The sequence below is a fragment of the Ahaetulla prasina genome, chromosome 5 (genome assembly GCF_028640845.1).
Source record: "Ahaetulla prasina isolate Xishuangbanna chromosome 5, ASM2864084v1, whole genome shotgun sequence".
Taxonomy (NCBI): Eukaryota; Metazoa; Chordata; class Lepidosauria; order Squamata; family Colubridae; genus Ahaetulla; species Ahaetulla prasina.
The window spans coordinates 19,812,382-19,836,735 of NC_080543.1; the positions used below are offsets into that span (position 1 = coordinate 19,812,382).

The 24,354-nt window shown below is 39.7% G+C and overlaps 1 protein-coding gene across 8 annotated transcripts in view; it reads left to right on the top strand.

Moving 5' to 3' along the window:
- YAP1 (Yes1 associated transcriptional regulator) overlaps window positions 1-24,354 on the top strand; it is an 87,221-nt gene that overhangs the window by 8,241 nt on the left and 54,626 nt on the right. For all 8 annotated transcript variants that reach the window (XM_058184842.1, XM_058184843.1, XM_058184840.1 and 5 more), the window contains exon 2: window positions 3,567-3,802. In XM_058184842.1, coding sequence (XP_058040825.1) covers window positions 3,567-3,802 — 236 coding nt within the window. The remainder of the gene's footprint in view (window positions 1-3,566; window positions 3,803-24,354) is intronic.

Here is a 24,354-nt window from a genome sequence, read left to right on the forward strand (position 1 = left end):
TTTGTGGGGGTGGGGCTTAATTTGATCGCATGTGTTCAAAAACATGATAGGCTTCTTTTCAAGGTGGGTTGTCTTTTTGGAGAAGCACGGTAGCAATGGAAATTTTGGGGTCAATTGTAGTTGTAAGTCGAGGATTACCTGTATATTAATTTTAGGCTTATATCCAAACACAATTCCCCTTAGCCCTTGTTTGTTTTTGAAATTATCTTTGAAAACTCCTTTCCTGTTCAGTTGGTGAATTCACATTTGAAGAGATTTCTATAAAGGTTTCTTCAAGTATGCTTTGGATAAACAGATGTACTGTATTTATGAATTTGAATAATTCCGAGAGACAATTTGTTGTCTGTAAAGTCAGACAATAATGTATTAGTAGCGGTGAATGGTTGCTTAGCGTTTAAGATTTCCTCAATTCATCATACAAGAGCAAGTTATTTCTATGGTGGAGGTATATGTCTATGCAATAACATGATATGAATACTGACACAGACAAGCTAGTAAACGTGTGTTCTACTTGTTTGATTTAAAATGACTTGCTGTGAGCAGATGTTATCCTTAACAATTCCAATGCATTTTTTCCGTAGTTATCCATATTGTTAATGCGGTTTAAGAGGTAGTTTCATCTTTCTCCTTTAACTTAGTGCTTAAGTATAAAAACAAATATGTTGTAATACATTTGTCTAATACGTATTATTCCAGTGTTTTAGAGTGTAGGTAATACTTTTCTCAAGACAATTATTGCTGTCAAATGATGATGGGAGTTTTAATCTAATAAAACATAAATGGATGGCAGAAACTTCAGCTAGGCTTATGATGTGATAATTTTTTAGCATCTTTGTAAGAAAAAAAGAGAGATAAAGTAAAGTAATTTTATGTAACTCTTCTTTGGAACAAATATGAATATATTACAAAAAACCCCGGTCGGATCTTTTTTTAAACTTTTATACTCAGCCCCAGAATTCCTTAGGTCATTATTAATTCTAATAGTTACGTGAGTTTTTTTTTATTTTAAGAAAAAATGCAATCCTGTTGCTGACAGTAAGAATAGTGTACAGTTTATAAATGTGACTTAGTATCGATTGAGCTAATATATATGAACATAATATTTATATTCATTTAATGGGTTGAATGCATTTGCATGCTTCCCTTTGGTTGAAGAGTTCTTGGTCCTGCGAAAGCCTCCCCCCACACCCCTTGTCTGGAGAAAGTTGACTCTGTTCTCACCAATTTCCTCTGCAGCCCTCCAAAATCAGCTTAGGGGGACTGGGAGTCTTTCCAGAACAGTATGGAATGTGGCACAGAGAAAAGGGTAATTGATGAAAATTGCTTCCCTATCTCTTCTGCTTGCTGAGTTCTCCATTGATTCAAAGAGTTGTCTGCAAACAGCAGGATTCCTTCTGTTTCTGGAAGGGATTGTTGGTTATAGTTCACAGCTGTGACTTAATCCCCCCCACTCCCAGATTTAAGGGAGGTGAGGCTCCCTTCCAAGACCTTTTGTGCAGATGGGGGGGGGGGGAAAGGTGAAAAAGGTTTCCCTAAACAGTCTTCAGGACATCTGTTGAAAAGTGGCAGAGGAGCGGAGGTGCTTCATTAGATATTTTTAGAGCTATTTCTTTTATTTCTTCTTGAAGCTGTTCATTTAGAACAGGGGTCTCCAACCTTGGTCCCTTTAAGACTTGTGGACTTCAACTCCCAGAGTTCCTCAACCAGCTTTGCTGGCTGAGGGACTCTGGGAGTTGAAGTTCACAAGTCTTAAAGGGACCAAGGTTGGTGACCCCTGGTTTAGAGGCATTTTTTTTAGGAGAGTATCTGATATTCTTCTGTGAAGAATCTTAAAAGAATTTCTTTAACACATTTTTTGTGACATAAGTTTTCATAACCCATAGAAAATGGTGTACTATCCATTAGACAAAAAAATATAATACTCCTCTGTTGGATTGTGATATCATATGTTGATAAAAGCCTACGCCATAATATATTTATTAATCACCATGATATTCTGTTGTTGTTCCTTTTCCTCTTCCTGTCTCTTTCTTTAACAGCGTACTGTGGAAAGCCATTGTGATGTGAAAAAGTTGTGTGGATTATTTTCCAAATAATTTTATTTTTTTTAAAAGTCAACTTTTTGTCCATTTTAATTCAAAATGCATAGTAAAAGAAGGGAAGTCTGAAGAACAGAACGATTCGCCCTGCCCTGCTTTAAATCGTGCTTTGCTTTCTTTTCCCTCCCCCTTTAAATCTTTTGTCATCTGGAATACATTTTAGGAAAACCAGACATGTATTACTGTTTGCAATGTGGACCTCGTTTGTCCTATTCTGTAATACTGTTTAAATAGCTTTCACAGCTGTCTCTGAAGTCCTTGATAAAGATGTGGGACAAAGAAGGGAAAAGCAGTGGAAAAGGAAAGAAAAAAGGAGATTGACTCAGGTATTCTGAGAAAAAAAATGAGTACTTCAGCATTCTAAAAAGCAGTTATAACTATGTGGGTCCATGGGGAAAACCCCAAAATCTAAAGCTGCATGATCCTTTATTAAGAGCAACCAGATTTTATTTCTGTTCCCTTCTTGTGCCTGACAGAATGCAGAAATAAAGAAACATTAAGAGTTTTTATCCACAAGTCTGGGGAATAATTTGGCTTGTCTGTAAAATGAATGAAACCGTTCCTTAATGGTTGGAAGGAATTTACACCCTCAAAATATACACTATAAATTTTCAGAATCAATTTTTCTAGTCTATGCAAAGCGTCCTCCCATGTTCCATAAGAAGCAACTGTAGATATCATTGATCAACCCAAAATAAATAAAAATTCTATATAACTCAATGGTAGTGTTTTTATAAAGCATTATACAATTATTATACAATTATTATTTCCATTCTGTCTATTTGTTACTTTGTCTTGCACATATTTCAAGATTAGTGTGCAGTGCTGGGATGAGTATTCATTGGTCATTAAAGTATAAGTCTAGACATTCATTGGTCTTTAAAGTATGTCATGTTGCAAAATATTTCAAATTAGAGACGAGTAATTCTTTAGCATGCTGTTAATGTATTGGGTATCTATAGATTAAAGAACTGTTTAAATATCTGTCTAACATCAAAATGTCATCAAAAAAGGACAACAACGAATGTTCTTTCTGCGCCAACTCAGAAAGCTCAAACTGCCCAAGGAGCTGCTGATCCAGTTCTACAGAGGAATTATTGAGTCTGTCATCTGCACCTCTGTAACTGTCTGGTTTGGTTCTGCAACCCAACAAGGCAGACACAGACTTCAGAGGATAATTAGAACTGCAGAATTCCCTCAACACTGTCAAACTATTTACTAAATCTGCACTACTATTAATCTTCCCATCACCCATCTCCTTCCACTTATGACTAACTTTGTTGCTTGTATCCTTACGGTTTATACTGATATTGATTGTTTCCTGATTGCTTATTTGTAGCCTATGACTATCATTAAGTGTTGTAAGATGAAGGTATCTTTTATGTACACTGAGAGCATATGCACCAAGACAAATTCCTTGTGTGTCCGATCACACTTGGCCAATAAAATTCTATTCTATTCTAACAGGCCAGCACGGATGCAGGAACGGCAGGAGCCCTAACTCCTCAACATGTCCGTGCTCACTCTTCTCCAGCTTTGTTGGGAACAGTTTCTCCAGGTGCACTTACTCCATCTGCCGTGGTTCCTGGAGGTACACCCTCTCAGCATCTCCGTCAATCATCTTTTGAAATTCCTGATGATGTACCCCTACCACCAGGTTGGGAGATGGCAAAGACACCTTCTGGCCAGAGATATTTTCTGAAGTAAGTACAAGTATGAAAGATGGGGAGGGGGGAAAAACGTTGGTGCTGGCAGTTTTTGGAACAGCATTTGATTGAATTTTCCTCTTTTGCTGAATCTATTCATCCAAGATGTAGAAAATTACACTGTCTGAAAAAGTCGTGCTGAAGTAACGTGCTTAACTGATTTATATTTAAAAGCCTAGATGGTTTGTCATCTGGGTTCTTGAAGGAACCATCTTCTGTTCAACTTTTGGCTGGCTTGTGTGGTCCCTGAGAGAAATGCCACCATAAATATAGTTTTATTTATAGGCTTAAGTACGAATGAAAAGATTAAAATGCATCTTAGAAAGTATGAATTGGTTGTGGTGCGTATGTATGAAAATGGGATTCTGTAGGTAGGAATCCATTTTCACTTGACTATAGTTGCATGTTATACTGATGGTGAATCGTGAATGAAAGAATCAGAAGTGAGTTTGAAACTTTCTGAGTGAATGTGATTCAGGAGAGAGAAAAATACTCTGCTAGGTGACAAAAAATAGACTTATTCATTATGAGCTAGATGAACAGAATCTCATAAGATGACCAAAGTATCTTGCAAAAACATCTTGGACTTTTTCAAGAGTGATTCCTGAAAAAATTGACAAATATCTCTGATGGATGAGCTCCAGCCAATTGAGAATTAAGATATTTGACTCTCTTGAATGATGTGAGGCCAGAGAAATTATTGTGGCATAAGTAGGGGTGAATATGTCCTTGGCTGAGGGGATGGTTTGTTTCAGTTGAATAGTAAGTAGTGTGCTCCCTCAAAAGACACATTTCTTGACCTCTGTCTGGATATACCAGCCACTCTCCAAATCAGTATATCTTATTAAGGTGATTGAGAAGGATCCTGGATGAGATGGATTTTCCTGTCTAGTCTTTCAAAGTTGGGCTTGGGATGGAAACGACATTGTCGTTATAGCAGGACTTGGAGAAGTGGTAGCATTTTACTTCTTGTCTTAGTCAACTTCAATGCCTTTCATCATTGTGTCCCTTTGCATTATCTGCAGAGGGTGGGGATTGGAGACATTGCTCTGGGTGAAAGCCTTGCAAGAGATTGGCAGGTTCGCACTTGGAGAATTACATTTTCAGTAGCAGCTTTTCATTTTAGGATAGTATGCTCTCTGGGATCATATAGCTCTCATTGTTATTTTGGGCAGAGCAGAGTTTAGTGTGAAAGTGATGAAGATATCCTTTTCTGTTGGGAAAATTGGACCATAAGTCCATAATTGGACAATAATAATTTGCAGAAAATTCTGAATTGCTTTAATGATTTTTTAAAAAAATTTGTATATTGTAAGCTAGAGTTGCTTGAGTAAGTATCATACCAATCTTGTTAAATAAATAAGTAAATGAATGAATGAATGAACGAGTTAGGGAATGAATGAATGAATGAATGACTGGATATGAGAAAGCAACATAAAACAGTATAGACAGTTATTGGGCTATTTGGAGACTCAAGGATGATGGAGAATAATAATTATTGGGTAAGAATAAAAGATAATAGATATCCTTTGTTTCAAAGACATGGTTTAACATGGTTTATAAAGGAGAAAGATCTAAAAGCCACTTAGACTATATTAAAAGACAATAATTTACAGAGTGTCACAAACGTATAGAAGTATACAGGAAAAAGATGCTTGACGGAATGAAGAGGATGCTTGATGGAATTACAAAATGAAAAAAACTTTGTGGATGGAAAAATAGATCTATGAATGTAATTATTGCAAAAATGAGGATTCGTTCAGAGAAGGTTGCTAAGAATATTGTCATGGAAAGCAAGGAATGGTTAAGATTGGTCAGCTATTTGTTTTCATTATTTCCATTATATCTGTCACCTTTCTTGCTGCAATAGTTTACATGCCAGTATATTTAGCCAAGTGATAACTTAAGCTAGCAGAGATAGACAATGTATAGTTATGGTTTGCTTTTATTCCGCATAGATTCCTAAAATTGCAGGAAGTTGTCCATAACTTGGTGCCTGGTTGACTTTGTTGGGTGCAAGGAAGCACTTCAGTAGATTAATCACCTTCCTTTATAAGGGTATTTGTATTGTTTTAACTCATATCATAAGGAAGTGTTTGATTTGTGTGTCCTGCCAGGGCTGAAATAAACACATAGAAATATTTTTTGGTAACTGCCTCATTGTTTCTTCCTTTCTCCAGAGGTTATTGATGGACTCTATTCTCTTTCACTCTCTGGTTCTGAGACAAAGTGACTGGGCCAGGGTCTTTCACAGTGAGCTTCATAGCTGACTGGTGACTTGGGACTTGTTCTCCCTAGTCCTAATTTAATTCTATTCAATGCATACATTGTGTCTTTGTAGGTTTGTATTGTTTTGATTCCCTAGGCTCAACACTTCACTTAAAAAAACAAAACCCTGTTCTCTTATAAATATATTTAAAAGAGAAATGTAGCCAGTATGCATTATTATACCGAATAGTCTTTTGAGAACATTTTCTGCTGAATAAACTCTTCAGCCTGAACTAGAAACAATTTTGGTCTGTAAGAAAGTTTAGTGGAAATAATGAAAAGGTTATGGATGGGTATCCAAATGGTGCAGCAGAAGGGGACAAGGGGGTAAGACAGAGGGAACATTCAGTTGGTATAAAATGTTAGAAAGAAATATAGGATACCAAGAGAGAAATAAAAAAAAAGTCAATAAATGATGAAATTCTAAAAAGGCTAAGAGATGATGGATAGAAATAAAATATTTTGTAATATGGTGATTGTGTTAAAAACTAATAGAAAAAAGTAGAAAATATAAATTGGGAAAATAGCACACATATGGCTATATAATAGAATTTATTATAACTACAAATATACTAAGGCTATAAGGTGGAAGACTATGATTAGATATACTTAAATGTATTATTATTAAAAGCATGTAAAAATAATTTGAAATTTATAGCTTTTAAGGACTAAATTCAGGGGGCTTAGAGATATAATCTCAGAACTAATAAATTTTATCAATAATTGATTTTATTGGTGTTTATAGAAAATTGAGATATTGGAATTATGGTGGAATATTGAGTAATATCTAAAATATTAAATATTACAGATTCAGCAGGGGTCAACAAATACATTGTACGAAGAAATGTTATTGATGTTTAAATATATTTATGGAGAAAGTGATAAAGAATTATAAAGAGAATGGTATTGTTTAAAGGCAAAGATGTGAAGGTAGAAGAACCCCAACAAATGGGGGGGAGGAACAAGCACAAATTGGGAAACAATATTATATATATTGATACATAAAGAATATTATAATTACAGTGAATTAAGGTTAGACGTTGGAAGACAAAGTTTATATATATTTAATTGTTAGCACAATAATAATAATAATTGTATTATTGTTATTTTCCCCGAAAATAAGACCCTATCTTATATTTTTTTAAATCCTAAAATAAGTGCTTGGCCTTATTGCCATGAGCTCAAAAGCCCAATTGGGCTGATTATCAGGGGATGTCTTATTTTGGGGGAAACAGGGTATGTAAAAAATATATTGACCCAGTCAATACACTATCCACAAAATACGTCGGTTATTAAAGGAAGATTACAAATAAAACACACACACACACAAGTTTAGTGGAAATAAACAATACAGGCCTGTTCAATTTATTGTACTTGGTGATAAGTCACACAGTTGAACAGGACATACTTTACTTGCAGAAGAATCAGGGCATTGGTACCTCCAGTTAATAAGATTAGGTAATAGGTAATGGAAAATAGCTTTACTTAAGTCCTGGGTAAAGAATAATGGAGCAGATAAAGATACTTTATAATCTATTTGTGTGTGTGTGTGTGTGTGTGTGTGTGTATAATTATTATTATTAAATTTATTTTAATAAAATGCTTTTGAAGTAAAAATCTATCTAAAGATAATTTTCTATTTAAGGTACATTGATAATTTAATTGATTCTAAATGGAGTTTAGTTATGTAGCATAAGGCTATATATTCTGCAATATCGGGACTGTCAGTGAGTCAACAACAAGTCAGAGGAGGAGCCACTGCTGGACAGAGATGACAGTTGCTCTTTAAAAATTGTGATTTAAATTGAGTTGATTTAAATCAAGCCTTTTTACTACTGATTTAAATCATGATTTAAATTGACTTGATTTAAATCAAATCCACCCTGTTGCTACATGAGCTGCACTGGCTCCTAGTAGATTTCCAGTATGATATGGGATCAGATTACTTGCAGAACTGCCTATCCTGAAGGGTTTCTGCCTGTAGTATTAAGTCTGGTCCCGGAGGTACTTTTTCAAAAGATAACTCGACTTCCTTTGTTTTTGCTTGAAAACATTTCGCTTCTCATATGAAGAACTATAGAAGCTTCTTGGATGAGAAGCAAAACATCTTCAAGCAAAAACAAAGAAAGTCCAGTTGCCTTTTGAAAAATCACTTTTGGGACAACCATGACCTGGCTGACTGAGAATCTCCACAGATATTAGGCCTGTGACTGCCAATTGCCTTCAAGTCCAATTGAAGGGATAAACCATTGGGTATAAACCTTGGTCCAAGGAAATGATGGGACTACAGTCAATGCATCTGACTGTTTATAAATAGATACTCTTGTGAGGCCCATCCCAGGTATATTTGACATCAGTAAGTGGTTCTGTTTTGCTTGACTTACAGAATATGTTATTGGAGTTGAAACAAGACCATTCTTGAAGGGAATAAAAAAATTGTATTTTCTTAGGCCTTTGACATTCTTTTATCTTTGTCACCATCATCATTATCATCTGGTTGTTAATGAGATTTTTTTTTTTACTGTAACTTGTAAACTCCTGGTAAGGGGTTAAAAGTTAATACATTACTAGCTGCATAATTGCTAAGAAATTGAGCTGTGCATTAAGGAACCATTTACTTGATTCTTAGCCTGGCCATAACTATATTTCTTAGCACAAAATATAGGAATAATGAAGAATTGCTTTACAAAGTGGTTGTAAGGTTTAAGTCATGTAAACATACTTTATAGCTAACATATAGAAATAATAAATTCTTACTGGGAAATGATTTGAGGTTGGAATGAGCCAGCTTTGACCTATTGTATGCACAGCTATTTACAACACACAAGTATTTATAACTTTGTCTATTCACCATTATTATAAATATATATTAGGATTATTTTGTGTGAATTGTTTCTTTGAGATTTGTTGGGCTGAAAACTACTATGGCATGATTATTTCAAAAATACCAAGAGGCTATAAAAATGGGGAATCTTCAGGGTATCTTTTCCATGCAGTTTGTCCCAGAATCAATGCCTGGCATTCCTTGATAAGACAAACTTCCACCTAAATCCTTCTAAAGCTTAGAGTCCACTCAAACACTACTGACCTGATTTAGTGAAAGGTAATCTGAGAAATCAGATTTTGTTTTTATTTAAACAATATTGAAATTGAGGTGGCTCAGTGGCTAAGATGCTGGGCTTGTTGATCGAAAGGTCAGCAGTTCAGTGGTTCGAATCCCTAGTATGTGTAATGGGTGAGCTCCCATTACTTGTCCCAGCTTCTGCCAACCTAGCAATTCGAAAGCACATAAAAAATGCAAGTCGAAAAATAGGGACCACCTTTGGTGGGAAGGTGCTACCGGAACAGCATTCCATGCACCTTTGGCACTTAGTCATGCCAGCCACATGACCATGGAGACGTCATTGGACAGTGCTGGCTCTTCAGCTTTGAAATGGAGATGAGCACCGCCCCCTAGTGTTGGGAACGAGTAGCACATATGTGTGAGGGGACTCTATACCTTTACCTTAACATTGAGGTTAATGTTTTTAATTTTGATTTAATATATATGTTTTATCAGCCACATATTAGACTTTTGGTCAGAACAGTTGCCTCCTTTTAAACAATACTAATTTTTGCACGAGAGAAGGAAAGCAAGCTTTTTTAACAGATGGGTTTTTGTTTTTGTTTTTGAAATTGTGGTCCTGCTAGTGAAATCAGAACACATTTTATTATGACTACATTTTTTTATTATTGCTACTGAAAAGATTGTTCTCCAATCCTCAAGAGAGATGAGTTTGGTTTCTATCCTTCCCTCTCTCTCTCTCCCCCTCCGTTCCTCTTTTGTTTTTTTTTCTTCATATCTACTTCAAAGGGTCATGTTTCAGTAAGAACAATAAAGAGAGGGAGACTGGAAAGTACACACAAGTCTGGCAAACTCATCTGCATGAGCATGATCATTTGTTCCCAAGCAGACATCCAAAGTCAATGATTGAAAGAGCTGCTAGCTATGAAGGATGGGTCTTGAAGGGAGGTGGAGTTGTGGGTGTAGAAACAAACCAGGTTGTTAGGAAGAAAAATAAAGACTGTACTTTTTTTTTTAAAATCTCTTCCCTGCTGGGTCACATGCTATTATAAGCTGGAGTTCCCCCCCCCTGCCTTTGCTTGGGGGCTGCTGTGCTTTGAGAGAATGTGAAAACAACTGTAAAAAGTTTTACTAAGGCTTAAAGAAGAACCCTCATAAATCTGTATAAACTATAAGTGATTTCTGGCTTGCTTTGAAATAAGAGCTAGATAATTTAAATGAGTGATTAGTTTTATAAGGTGTTTTTTTTTTTTAAATGTTTATTAGTAGTACATGTGCATCTCGTACAAGATACCGAATATCTCATTTTGTAAACCATGTTTTTCCTTGTATAATCAGTAAAAATATCTTTTCATTAAATGGTATCAGGTCTTTACAGCTTGAAGACATTAACTAAAACAATAGACTTTTTTTTGGAAGGGGGATCATTCTCCCCCATCTCAACTCCCCCAAATTACCAGTTGTGGTTCCATTGACTGCATCAATTTGGATCTGTACAGGGTTCTGCTACCATTTCATTACCATTGCTAAATAACGGTGATGCTTAAAAGTTTGTGAACCCTTTTAAATTTTCAATATTTCTGCAAAACTGAGACCCTAAAAAATAAACTGTTCTTCACACAAGTCTTAAAACAGGAGAAAGAGAACCCAATTTAACAGATGAATCCAACCTGTTCATTGATTTATTGAGGAAAATATTCCAAAGGTACATATTTGTGTCTGGCAAAAGTAAGGGAACTTCTATGATTATCAAGTTCATTTGAAGGGGAAAGTTCAGGTGTTTTATTGAAAGGGATGGTAATCAGGTATAACAGGTCCTGCCTTATTTAAAGATCAGAATTCTAGATAGTCACTATCAAAGTCTAATCTTCACAAGACAGATATGTGGAAGTGTGTCATGGCTTGAACCAAGGAGATTTCTGAAAACCTCTGAATAAACAATCCATGCTCACCATCAGGTTACAAACTGTCCATAGTCGGGCAGATCATGTACAAGTGTGGCAATTCAACATCATTGTTGCCTTGTGCAAGAATGGTTAACCAATCACAATTGCACCAAGAACAAGGTCTGTAGTACTGTCTACAGTTTGGGAAAGATTAACAGAATCACAGAGTTGGAAGGGACCTTGGAGTCTTCTAGTCCAACCCCCCTACTTAAGCAAGAGATCCTGTACCATTTTAGACAAATGGCTGTCCAATCTCTTCTTAAAAGCCTCCACTCCACTACTTCTAAAGGCAAGTTGTTCTGCTGGTTGATGGTTCTTATTGTCAGAAAGTTTCTCCTTAGTTCTCCTTAGGTTGGTTCTCCCTGTGTTCAGTTCCTATTCATTGCTTCTTGTCCTACTTTCAAGTGCTTTGGAGAATAGCTTGACTCCCTCTTCTTTGTGGCAGCCCCTCAAATATTGGAACACTGCTATTATGTCATCGCTAGTCCTTCTTTTCACTAGACTAGCCATACCTAATTCCAGCAACCATTCTTTATATGTCTTAGCCTTCAGTTCCCTAATCATCTTTAGGGAACTGAAAGATTCAGTTATATAAAAAAAAGATGTTTTTTTTATATTGTAGTGACCAAAATTGGATACAGTATTCCAAATATGGTCTTATCAAGCCATTATAAAGTGGTAGTATTATTTCTCGTGTTCTTAATTCTAGCCCTTCACTAATACAGCCTAGGATTGGCTTTTTTGGCAGCTACAGCACATTGCTGGCTCATATTTAAGTGATTGTCCACGAGGACTCCAAGATCCTTCTCAGTTACAGCTTCTGTGTATAAGCAGCCGGAAGGTTATTGGAGGAATATTCAATTATTTTGTGGACAAAATGAGACCAAAATATATATATATATTTATTTATTTATTTATTTATTAATCAAACTTATATACCGCACCATCTCCCGTAAGACTCAGGGCGGTTCACAGGCATATTAAAACAATATAATAAATAAACATTAAAACCCAGTTAAAACTAAATATTATCATGGCCTGATCACTAAAACAGTAAAAACCAATAAAAACCCCATTAAAATTTGCTAAAACATTTTATCTTAGGCTAGTCCAGCGCGCTGAAATAATAGAGTCTTCAGTTCACGTCTGAAGGTCCGGAGGTCGGGTAGTTGTCGTAATCCTGGAGGAAGCTCGTTCCACAGGGCTGGTGTCGCCACAGAGAAGGCCCTCCCCCTGGGGGCCGCCAACCTACATTGTTTGGTCGACGGCACCCTGAGGAGGCCCACTCTGTGGGAGCGTACAGGTCGTTGGGAGGCAATCGGCGGCAGAAGGCGGTCTCGAAGATATCCCGATATATATATATATATATTTGCTTGTGTTAAAAAGTGTTAATGTTTGGTGAAAGGTAATTTATTGCATCCCAGCATAAGAATTTTATGCCACCTGGGAAATGTGGCAGTATAGTGGTTTCGGCCTGCTTTACTGTCTCTGGACTAGGATGGCTTCTTATTAATGGAACTGTGAATTCTGAATTGCATCAGCAAATTGTCAGGTATCTTCTGTGAACTGAAGCTCAAGAAAAAGTGGATCATGCATAGGACAGTGTCCCAAAGAATGGTTGAAGAAGAAAGTTAATATTTTGGAATGACCAGGTCAAAGTCCTGACAAGAACCTGAAACAGACAGTGAGGAAGTCCATCAACATCCCTGAGTTGAAATTGTTTTGTAAGGAGAAATAGACTAAAATTTCTCCAAGCTCATATGGAACAATTATTGGAATTGTTTAGTTTGCAATTATTGCTGTCCACGGAGGGTATACCTGTTACTGAAAGCAAAAGTTAATATATTTTTGCTAGACATAAACAGCTTTAGATCATTTTTCTCAATAAATCAATGAACAAGTGTCATGTTTTTGATTCATTTGTTTCTTTATTTTTGTGCCTTTGAGTCACTATTGAATACACATCCCTGCATTTGTTTATTTTATTCATTTAACAAATTTCCCACCCACCTCACTGTTCAGGTGACTCTAGTTTTTCTTGGCAAGATTTCAGGAGTTATTTTACAATGTCTACTTCCTAGGACTGAGAGAAACTAACTGGTCCAAGGTCACCTAGCTGGCTTCATATCTAAGTTGGGACTAGAACTCACAATCTCCCAGTTTCTAGTCTGATAGAAACCACTATACCAAACTGTCTTTCTTATTTTAAATTGGGTTCTCTTTATATAAATTTAGGACATATGGAGAACAGGTCATATGTAAGTAAGAAATATTGAAAATTCAAAAGGGCTGAACATTTTAAGCACCACAGTGATAATCTAACTCAGTAGCAGGACTGTGCATAGTTGTACTTCTCATATTGTTCTGCAAAATTGTGCAGATACAGCATTGTTTCATGGTAGATCCCTTTATTTAGTTTAATTTAGTTTACTTTATTGTCATTGCACTTTATACAACAAAATTAAATGCCATCTTCAGTGTACATTATAACTATAAAAATAAAATACAAACACACATCCTTCACATTCTATATAATTGAATTGAAAACCTAATATTGCATTAATATTGCACTATACAGTAGAATTCAATATAGTTACTGTCCTGGGATAGAAGCTGTTTTTCAACCTATTTGTCCTTGATTTTATTATCCTGTACCATCTGCCAGGTGGTAATAGTTCAAAAAAGGGTGCCCAGGATGAGATGGATCTTTAAGAATGCTTTGAACTTTCTTAAGGCAGCGGGAGCTATGAAGCTCTTCCAACGAGGGGAGAGGGCAACCAATGATTCTCTGGGCAATGACGTTAACCCTCTGGAAAGCTGTCCTATCTGCCACTGTGCAATTGGCAGACCATACACAGTTGCAGTAAATTAAAATATTCTCTATGGTGCAGCAGTAGAAGGTCACCAGCAGTCTTTCATTCAGTTGTTTTTTCCTGAGAAGTCTGAGGTATTATCATCTCTACTGGGCCCTTTTGAGCAGTGCTGCAATGTGAACGCCCCAGGTCAGGTCCTCTTTTATGATAACATCCAGAAACTTAAAACTAGCCACTTGCTCCACTCAGTCTCCATTGATAAGCAAGGGCTGGATGTCTAATTATCCTTCTATAGTTCACTATAAGCTCCTTGGTCTTATTGGTGTTAAGGTCCAAGTTATTGTCTCCACACCACAAAAGCAACTGGTCCACCTCATCTCGATAGGCAGACTCACCCCCCCCCCCGGAGATGAGTCCCACAACTGTTGTATCATCTTGCAAATTTAGTAATACTACTACTAGCGTGAGTAGGAATACAGTCATGAAGAGTATAGAGAAAGGGACTCAACATGCAACCCTGTGGTATACCAGTGTTAATAATAATATGATATTTTCATGCTGTATGACCGGTCATTCTTGACTGTTAAAAATGATTCTTCAGCTATAGCAAGAAGATAAAAGTAGTACTTTGTATGGTGCTCCTGAATTATTTGGACTTGACCTGTTTTGTTCAACTTGAATTCCAGATGCAGTTTAGTTTATTAAATAGATCATAGCTTTATTCAATTTTGATCAGTGGTCATCTGCAGCTACATTATAACTGAAAAAAATGCAGCAGTAGTTCACTGCTTGCTTATTCCTGTGAATTCTTTTAAAGGGTGTGCCAAAAATTCATATATAAATGTTTGGGTATTTCTGTTCTATTTAGAGAGAGAGTTGGAAAGAAAACATTTCATGAAAGTAATGTTTCCTGGAATAAATTAGTGCAAAATAGACCCGAATCTTTTGATGAAGACTTTTCCATGAAAAAAGATAACCAATGTTTGAAATATGTAGTAGGCAGTGCTCTTTTTCTTTTTAATTCATTCTTTTCAAAGTAGAACCTACTTTATGCCTGAACAGAAAAAAACCCCCTATATTTAAACAGAATGGAAAATTAAAAGAACCTGCTTGGAGAATACCTCAATAGGATTTGTCTTAGCTGTTGTTGAACATTATCTAATAGTATAATGTTTCCATAAAGCGTGGAAACAACACAGAATAAAACATTTTAATTTATTTCTCATTTGTTGAGGTTGTAGAAAATGTATAGAAATAAAGTACATTACTGGTTCTGTTGGAAGAGAGAGACATTTATGTATCTGGTGCAATACCAATAGATGATTTGGTATGTGTGCTGTCTGAGATACAGGGTAGATAAAAATAGAAGATTTTTTTAAAAAAAATTAAAATTTGATTTTTTTTATTTAAATCAGTTTTTTTTATTTAAATTGGATTTTTTAAAGCAAATTTATTTTAATAAAATTCTTTTGGAGTAAAAAATTATCTAAAGATAGTTTTCTATTTAAGATACATTATTAATTTAATTTATTCAGCATGAAATGGAGCTTAGTTATGTAGCATGAGGCTGTATATTCTGCAATATTGGGGCTGTCGGTAAGTCAACAGAGGTCAGAGGAAAAGCTGCTGCGGGACAGAGATGACAGTTGCTCTTTAAAAATTATGATTTAAATTGAGTTGATTTAAATCAAGCCTTTTTACTAGTGATTTAAATCAAATCCACCCTGCTGAGACAGGTATCATTTCTATTGTTATTTGGAATTTAGTCTCACGTTATCACTCCATCATGGTTTTGATCCAGGGTATGATTTTAAAAATACATGAAGCAGCCTTATTTAAGATACACAGATCCGATATAAATCTGGTTGGCACCTGAGTAGGAGACTTCCTGTGCAATCCGTCTTTCTTGTCTTGAACTCTTATCTTGAAGGTAGCATAAAGAACAACTATGTAATTAAACAGAGTAAAAAAACAGACAAATGGCAATTTCCTATTTTTTTTTATTTATTGCAAACAGCAATTGTCTCTCTATTCAAAATCAAGTTATGATGTCCATCACTTGTCCTCCCCTTCATAAAAATTATGCTGTGATTTTCTAATTACAGCATTTAGTTTTATCTAAGAAGTTGGATAAAATTAATTTTAGAATTCCAATTTCACTTGAACATTCTAAGGATACAACGTATTAGTTACTTCTGCAACTTCTGATACCTTTGTTGATGAGTAAGTACTGCCAGATGCACAGCTTTTGTTTTTGAGAGCTATTTCCTGTTTTTCCATAGCATGCTCATTTTGCATATTTCTCTTATGCTGATGTGAGATAGTTGGCTATTTGCACAGATGGGAGCTTTGTGATAATTTTGTATTTGGGATCATAGTATGACAGGAAGAGCAAGACATAAAGCTTGTTAGCAACTCTCTTCCTGTTATGACTGCTTACATAGCCTAACCTAATTTTAATTTCATGTTGAGATTTGCAAATAAAGCTATCAGTTTAGGATCTTCAATGAAATTCATCAAATGATTATTGAACTTTTATTCCTTTTTGGCACACAGAGCACAGTGCATGTTAATTTGGGTCTCTTGAAGATTCATTGACCTTCATTAGAAAATTAGTGTTTTAAAAAATCTAGAGGTCTACACCAGGTGCATGACGAATTGAACACAGACATATATACTACTTTCAAAATGCTTCCTGCTGGCCAGCTGTGGGTTGACACTGCAGTGAACTATGAAGTGCAGTTTTGGCTTCATCCTGCATGGTAAAAAGCAGACTTTAATTATCAACAGATGATTGTTCAGAACTGTGTCTTCAAGAGAAGTGAAAGTTTTTTTTCCCCCTTTGGGTGAATTTATGTGTATTTTTCAAAGCAACCAAAATTGAATCATTTGATTTCATATTTTCATGAATTGAATTACACATTCTTAGAATGCTTGCTTAATCATATGCTATGATGAGGAAACGGTTACTGATTATCCCTGCTGTTGTTAGCAGGAAACTGTTCTTCCAAAGAGTTTGTCAACAACTTCCTTTTTTCTTTTTCATCTGGTGTATAACTTCCTAAATGAATATCTAGGCTGTCTTCAGTTGATGTCTGGGTTCTCTTAAAGATGTTGATACAGCTCTAAGTACGTACTGATATAGTGACAAATTGTTCTACCCATGTTTTCCTGAAAATAAGACTGGGTCCTATTTTCTTTTGGGTCCCAAAGTAGGCACTAGGGCTTATTTTCAGGTGGTATCTTATTTCTTGTTGCTAGGGCCTCCCAGCTTTTGACTCAGTCCTTCAGACTGGACAGATGTGTCGAGCTTTTCTTCTGACCTTTCTGGCTGCTTTCTTTCTTGTGAAGGATTTCTTGTGTTTCTTCAGTTTATTCTGGACTCGTGAGTACTCAACGAACTCCCATGGTGGTTGAGTCGCTGGAAGTTTTTCCTGCCGGCCAGAGCTTCAGCTCCAGCCATTGTCAGGGAACCCTCAGCTGCCAGGCTATTATAGCACCATTAGCCTAGATTTTAATCTCTGTTGACTAAAACCATTCCAGAGTGACAGTGGAGTGAAGCGCTCCCAGGGCAGCTGAGGAGGCTGAAGTGTGGAACTTCGTGCTCCCTTCTGGCATCAGGAAGCAATTTGCCAGCATTATTCTAGGCACCAGTCCAGCGCTTCCCGACAGATCACCAAGGACTGTTGCTGCAGTTACAAGAGCTCCGCGCTCTAATTACAGCCGGGAGCGGTGGTGGCATCTTTCAGGAGCTTTGCGCTCCATTTTAAACAGCCAGCATTTCAGGAGCTTCATGCTCCATTTCAAACGGCTGCCAATTTCCAGAGCTTCAGCTCCCTCTTTTCTCTGATTGAAGCGGCAATCGGCAGCATAGCGGAGACGGACGGCTCACCTTCCTGCTGTTTTGTTGGCCTTCTTGGTGCTTCAGCTCCCTGTGGACAGCTATAAGGGGCCACATTAATTACAGCCTTGCACTTCCGTAATTGTCACACCGCTTTGCCTGCAATCTTCTTGGTGCAATAGCAGTGGGGAGGGTAAGTCCTATTGCAGGCCTCTCCATTGGAGCCTTATATCTGTCCTGCCAATATTGGAAAATTTTGGTGAATAGAGCCACCCCCACATGACGATGCCTAAGGCCTTGTTCAAGTCCCGCAGAGGTGGGGATTCCGAAAAAGACAAGATGGCTGATTTGGGGATTGATTTGGGGATATAGAACAGCGGTTCTCAACCTGTGGGTCGGGACCCCGTTGGGGGTCGAATGACGATTTGCCAGGGGTTGCCTAAGACCATCGGAAATATGGGAAGTATACTTGCGAGTCGAAGAATCGCACTCCACTGGTTGACTCCACAAGCCAGCTGCAGGCTCTTCAAATTGCTAGCCGAATTCGGCTTCAGGCGCGATGAATTAAAAAAGCGAGAAATCTTTGCTCTGATGTCTCCCTCTCAAGTCAGCTGCAATCACTCCCAATCGCTAGCCTAATCTGGCTTTAGGCGCGATAAACTTAATAAGGGAGGAGTCTCTGCTTTAAGGCCTCCGTCCTCAAGGCAATCGCAAGCAGTTCAGATCGCTAGCCAATACGGCTTCAGGCGCGATAAATTCAAAATGAAAATAATTTTATGGTTGGGGGTCGCCACATCGTGGGGAATTGTATTAAAGGGGTCGCAGCACTATAAAGGTTGAGAACCACTGCTATAGAAAGTCCTGGATCTTCCAGAGATGACTGTGGCTCCAAGGGGGACTCCAAAGATTAACAGTGGGCAGGCACATCTAAGGTTTCCCAAAAGGCTGAGAGGCGCTGGGATAAGGCCCTCCAAAAACTTTGCCATAAGGCAGCTAAACACAGAGTCTCTGTTTCGCAATCTCAAGACGGTCCAGCTATTGCTGACCTAATACAACACCACGATAGAGCTCCTAAGGGTACTCCGGATCAGGTTTTTCTACATGAATTTTCCTTGCCCCTATCCATAGCAAATTTATGAGGTACAGTGGATGCCCCTTCCACCTCCCCACAGGGCACTGTACCACCAGGGCAGGATTACCAGACTGCACCTCAGGTGTCCATGGTTCCAGTGACTGCAGATGGATGTTCTGGTTTGGATCCGGGGTTTGCCCTATCAGCCAATAACCAGGGCACTATCACGAGAGCTATTCAAAAAAGTGTGATGGCTGGTCTGCAGCAGCCCAGACGGGTACTCAGAAGGGCAAGTTTTCTCTGTCTCTTCTTCGGGGCCTGGCCCTGATGAATTTCAGTCTTTTTGGGATCCGGGCTCCCTGGCACCCTATCAGGAGAGTCACCCTTCCTGCCTAGAGAAAGGTGAACATAGAGATCCGGACCTTTTGGATGATGAAGGTCTACAAGCGGAGGTGCCTGTGTTTACTGGGCTTTTTCCGCCTAATATTTTCAAATCACTCCTATTCAAAGCCACCAATGTAGCCTGCCTTGGAGCGGCAGCTGATGGGTCAGCACCTTCATGAACTCAGGAGGCAGATCCACTTTTTTCAGAACTGGACAGTACCGTGGATGCTATCCCCTCACCTCGCCTCTTCATTGATGTTGTCCAATGGCAGTGGGCATTCCCAAGGTCTGCCCCTCTCCCTTTTTCTGCAGATCATTGATATTACAGTGTCAGCCTGGAGTTAGCATAGATTCTTCAGACTCCATCAGTGGACGCACCCATTGCTGCGTTAGTGTCTCCTTCAGCTATCACGGGGGAAACTGAAGATGGTTTGAGGCCAGAAGAGAAACGATTGGACCAATCACTCCAGAGGGCTCACCAAGGGGCAACCTGGGCGATCCGCTTTGCTACTATAGCCTCATTTTTAATAGAGCAACTTTGTTTTGGCTCCGACACAGGATAAGCTCCCGGCAGAAGATACTAGACTGCAGCAAGATCTTAATAGGGTCATAGCTGCGGTTCAATTCTCGGCTGATGCAACACTGCATTCAGCCCACTTTGCCTCCAAGATTATGGCCTCCAGTGTGATGGCCCGCTGCTTAGTCTGGCTGAGACACTGGCAGGCAGATTCCTGCCACAAGTGGCGTCTTGCTTCAGCCCTTTTGCTGGGGGCAGGTTTTTCAGAGAGGCACTAGAGCTGCTGCTTGTTGAAACAAAGGACAAACGAAAGATTTTGCCTGCCTCTCAACGCATGGGCGAGTCCCATTACTCACCATTCTTTTGTCACTCCCAGTTTCGGGGATCCAATTGGGGTGCGGGATCTGCCCAACCCCAGGGGTCTTTCGGCCCAAGACAGAGGGAGCAGCACGTCAGACAACTGAGAGGTAGACCCTTCTTGAGTAGATGGCCCTTTCGAGGGGGAGGAAGTTGTTCGCTCCAACACCACCACTAACTGTATTTCTGACCCTCCCATCGGTGGCAGACTGGCACTCTGCTAACTGATGAGATGTGATTACATCAGATGCATGTGTCAGGGATACTGTACAATCTGGCTTGTGCCTTGAATTCCTTTCCACTTCGCCAAGGTTTTTTGTACCTTGTCCCATGCCTAAGGACACTAACAAAAAGATCCTTATGGATTTGGCAGTTAAACACCTATTGGATAGTAGGGCTATCCAAAAGGTACCGGAGGATCATCTTGGGCAAGGGTTCTATTCTCTCTTATTTCTCATTCCCAAAACCTCGGGGGGTGGGGGTGGGGTGGGGAAACCTATTCTGGATCTCAAAAGGCTCAACTGATATGTTGTGTATAAATGGTTCAAATTGCAGTCTCTTTGATCAATTCTTAATGGCGTTAGAAAGTGCGACTTCCTCACCTCTATTGAACTTACAGCAGCGTACCTGCATATTCCGATCCTCGCGTCTCATAGAAAATATCTTAAAATTTCATTATGCAGGTACTCACTATCAGTATAGGGCCTTGCTCTTTGGACTTTCTTCAGTGCCTCGCATATTTACTAAGGTACTGGCTATCTTAGTGGCCCATCTCAGGGCCCGGCTGGTACGTGTCCAATGTTACTTGGATGATATTTTAATTCTGCCTCTTCTATACAACAATCTACTGAAGACCTCCAAGTAACCTCTCCAAGTTCTCACATGCCACGGGTTCTCTATTAACATAGAGAAGAGTCACTTGGGTCCTTTGACCCACCTGCTCCATTTTGGAGCAGTGATAGATTGAAGGCAAGATATATTTGTCCCAGAAGCAGCAGGGCAGTCTCAGACACTAGCTGATAGAGTCCAGGGAGAATGTAAAGTGCCCTTGGTCCTGCTATCGCAGCTCCTGGGCAAAATGGTGTTGACCATCTCCATCACACCATGGGCCTGGCTACACGCTAGACACCTTCAATAGCTTCTTTTGCCTTTCCAGAGGGCAGGCAGAAGCAACTTGCCTACCAAAGTCCGGGTCCCCAGAGATGTTTTCCGATCCCTCAACTGGTGGCGTCTTCCACAAACCCCAGCACCTGGTGATGACAACAGACGCCAGCCTCTCCAGTTGGTGGGAGCATTTCCAGTCACAAGTGGCTCAGGGCTGGAGGGGCACCTGTGATCTGCAACACAATATCAACTGGCTGGAGCTGCGAGCTGTGTATCTGGCCCTTCTCCACTTTCAGTGGTCGATCTCGAATGAGCACATTTTAGTGCTAATGGACAATGTGGCTACAAAGGCGCACATAAACCACCGGGGGGGGGGCACCAGGTCCAAGTCTCTATAATGTTGGAGGCCAAGAGGTTTGGCCTTTGGGCAGCATGACACCTACGCTTCTTGACAGCGGAGCACATCTCGTGTGTCCAGTGTCCAGGCGGACTGGTTCAGTCAGCAAGTCATTGACCACATGGAGTGGCGCCTGCTCCCATCCCTATTCCAGGACCTGACGGACCGCTTTGGCATCCCAGTGGTGGACTTGTTTGCCACCCCAGAGAATATGCAGCTCCTGAGATTTTATTCCTGATTTCCAGCTCTCGGGGTGGAAGCTGTCGATGCGCACCGCAGCCCGTGGCCATTCAGGCTCCTTTACGCCTTCCCACCTCTTCCCCTCCTGCCGAGGGTGATTTGGAGAAACCTAGATGAGAAGACAGAGGTCGTGTTTCTGGCTCCTCATTGGCCCAGGAGGGCTTGGTTTGCCAATCTCAGGACCCTATCAGTTGCCCCACACTGGAGGAAGCCTCAGGACATGGCATCGCTCAGCTAGGGGGCCTTGATCCACTCGGACCCTCAGTGGCTCCAACTGACCACCTAGCGCTTGAGCGGTGTGCTCTGAGAGGGGACAATTTTTCCTCCAGGGTCATCAGGACTTTCCAGGCTTCTCAGAGGCCTTCCACGGAACGTGGAGGGCCTTTTGTAACTGGTGCGAATGCTCTGGTCTTTCCCCTCTTCGGGCCTCGATAGCCCAAATCTTAGAATTCCTGCAGGATGGACTTGATAGAGGGCTATCGCATAACACAATTCAGAGGCAAGTGGCGGCTCTTTCATCTGTAGTAACTTGTGGGTCCTTTGATTCCCTCTCCCAGCATCCTACCATTAGAGATTTTGTCAACTAACTTATGTCCCCCCCGTAGTGCACAGGTACCCTACTTGGGACCTGTCAATTGTGCTGAGATCCTTCACCGGGCTTCCAAACGAGCCCTTATGGTCTGCCAACCTCCAGCTTTTGTCCTGTAAGGTCGCCTTCTTGGTGGTGATTACCACCCAGCAGATTTCTGAGATTGCCGCTCTTTCGGTGAGGAGTGATCTCTGTGTGTTTCATGCTGATTGGGTAGTGCTGCGACTGGACCCTTTGTTCATACCCAAGGTTAACACATCTTTCATAGCATGCAAGAACTGGTCTTGCCCAACTTCTGCCCTCACCCTGTCCATCCCTTAGAAAAACAGTGGCATACCTTGGATATGCGGAGGGCCCTATGTATATATCTTAAATGGACTGCTGATTGGAAGAAGTCGGAGTCATTGTTTATCTCATTCCTTCCAGTTTCCTTAGGTTGCAGAGTGATGTCTGCCACCATTGGCCGATGGCTTTGACAGATGATCGCCAAGGTATATGAGTTGCATTGCCTACCGAAGCCTGCACGAGTGACAGCACACTTGACCCGGAGTGAAGTGACGATGGCAGCGTGGGCCATGCAGGCCTCTCTAGGGGAGATCTGCAGATCAGCAACTTGGACCTCCCCTTCACCATTTGTTAGACATTATAAATTGGATATGTTCGCCTCAGCTGAGGCTGCATTTGGCCACAGGATCTTGCAATGGGTCCATGTAGCAGGGGAGACTTCTGACCAGACTGTGGCCCACCCGTAACTCAAGGGACAATTGGCTTTGGTATGTCCCATTCCTGGCTGCTGTCTCCACCACTAGGGAAAAGAGGCATTGGTCTTACCTGATACGCACCTTCTCATTGGGTGGAGACAGCAGCCATTGGTCAGTCTGATCTTTGCTCATCTGGAACCAACTACTGTTTCGACATGTTGAGTCTGTCTCCTCGTCTTTGCCAAAAGCTGGGAGGCCCTAACAACAGGAGCGGGACTTACAACTTTGACAGATCAGTCCTTCAACTGACCAGACAAGTACAACCCATTCCTGGCTGCTATCTCTATCCAGCAAGAAGGTGCGTATCAGGTAAGACCAACACTTCTTTCCCACATGCTCACGGTGGGGCAGGAGGTTGGCTGCACAGGCTCTTAAGTAGGGTATATTTTGGGATATAGTCCCAAAATATACCCTATATAGTCCTAATGTAGGACTTATATTAGGCACATGCATTAAAACCATACTAGAGCTTATTTTCAGGATAGCTCTTATTTTCAGAGAAACAGGGTACCTTTAGTGAATCAGGGTTGGATTGAACAGAAGGCATTCAGATAGTCTCTTTAAAAAAGTAATCTATTTAGTAGAACAATTTCATAAATAGGGAAACTCAAAGTTCTATGTCTGGAAAGGACAATGATTGGGGCATTATATATCAGAATTTTGTAGCAAACTGATTTATGATGTATAGAAAATTGGCATCTCAGGTTAAAAGCTGTAAGCCTGTTCAAGATAGTCAAAAAATAAGTGCGGAGGAGAGTGCATAATGCATTTTTTAGTCCCATCCATTTCTTTCCTGATTCTGCTGTATTAGCAGAAAACATACTCACTGATACTGTTATTTCAGTTGGTTTCCAGAATTTTTTTATAGCTGGAAATGCTGGTTAAACACTGTTCTCCCATTTAAGCAGCTTCTTGGAAGGTTGTGTGCCAGGTATCATTATTGTGTGTGTATGTGTGTCTGGTATTGTGTATCTCAACCCCAGGTCAAATACTGCTAGTCGTGGACTTAGAGCCATTTGTTTATCAACCATTTGAAATTAAAATGGTGCTGAAAAGTGACAATCAACTTTTGTACTTATGACTGTTGCAGTATCCCTGTGATCATGGGATCAGGATTCAGGCTCTTGGCAACAGTTGCACATTTAGGATAGTCACAGCATCCCATGGTCATGTGATTGCCATTTGCAACCTTCTCA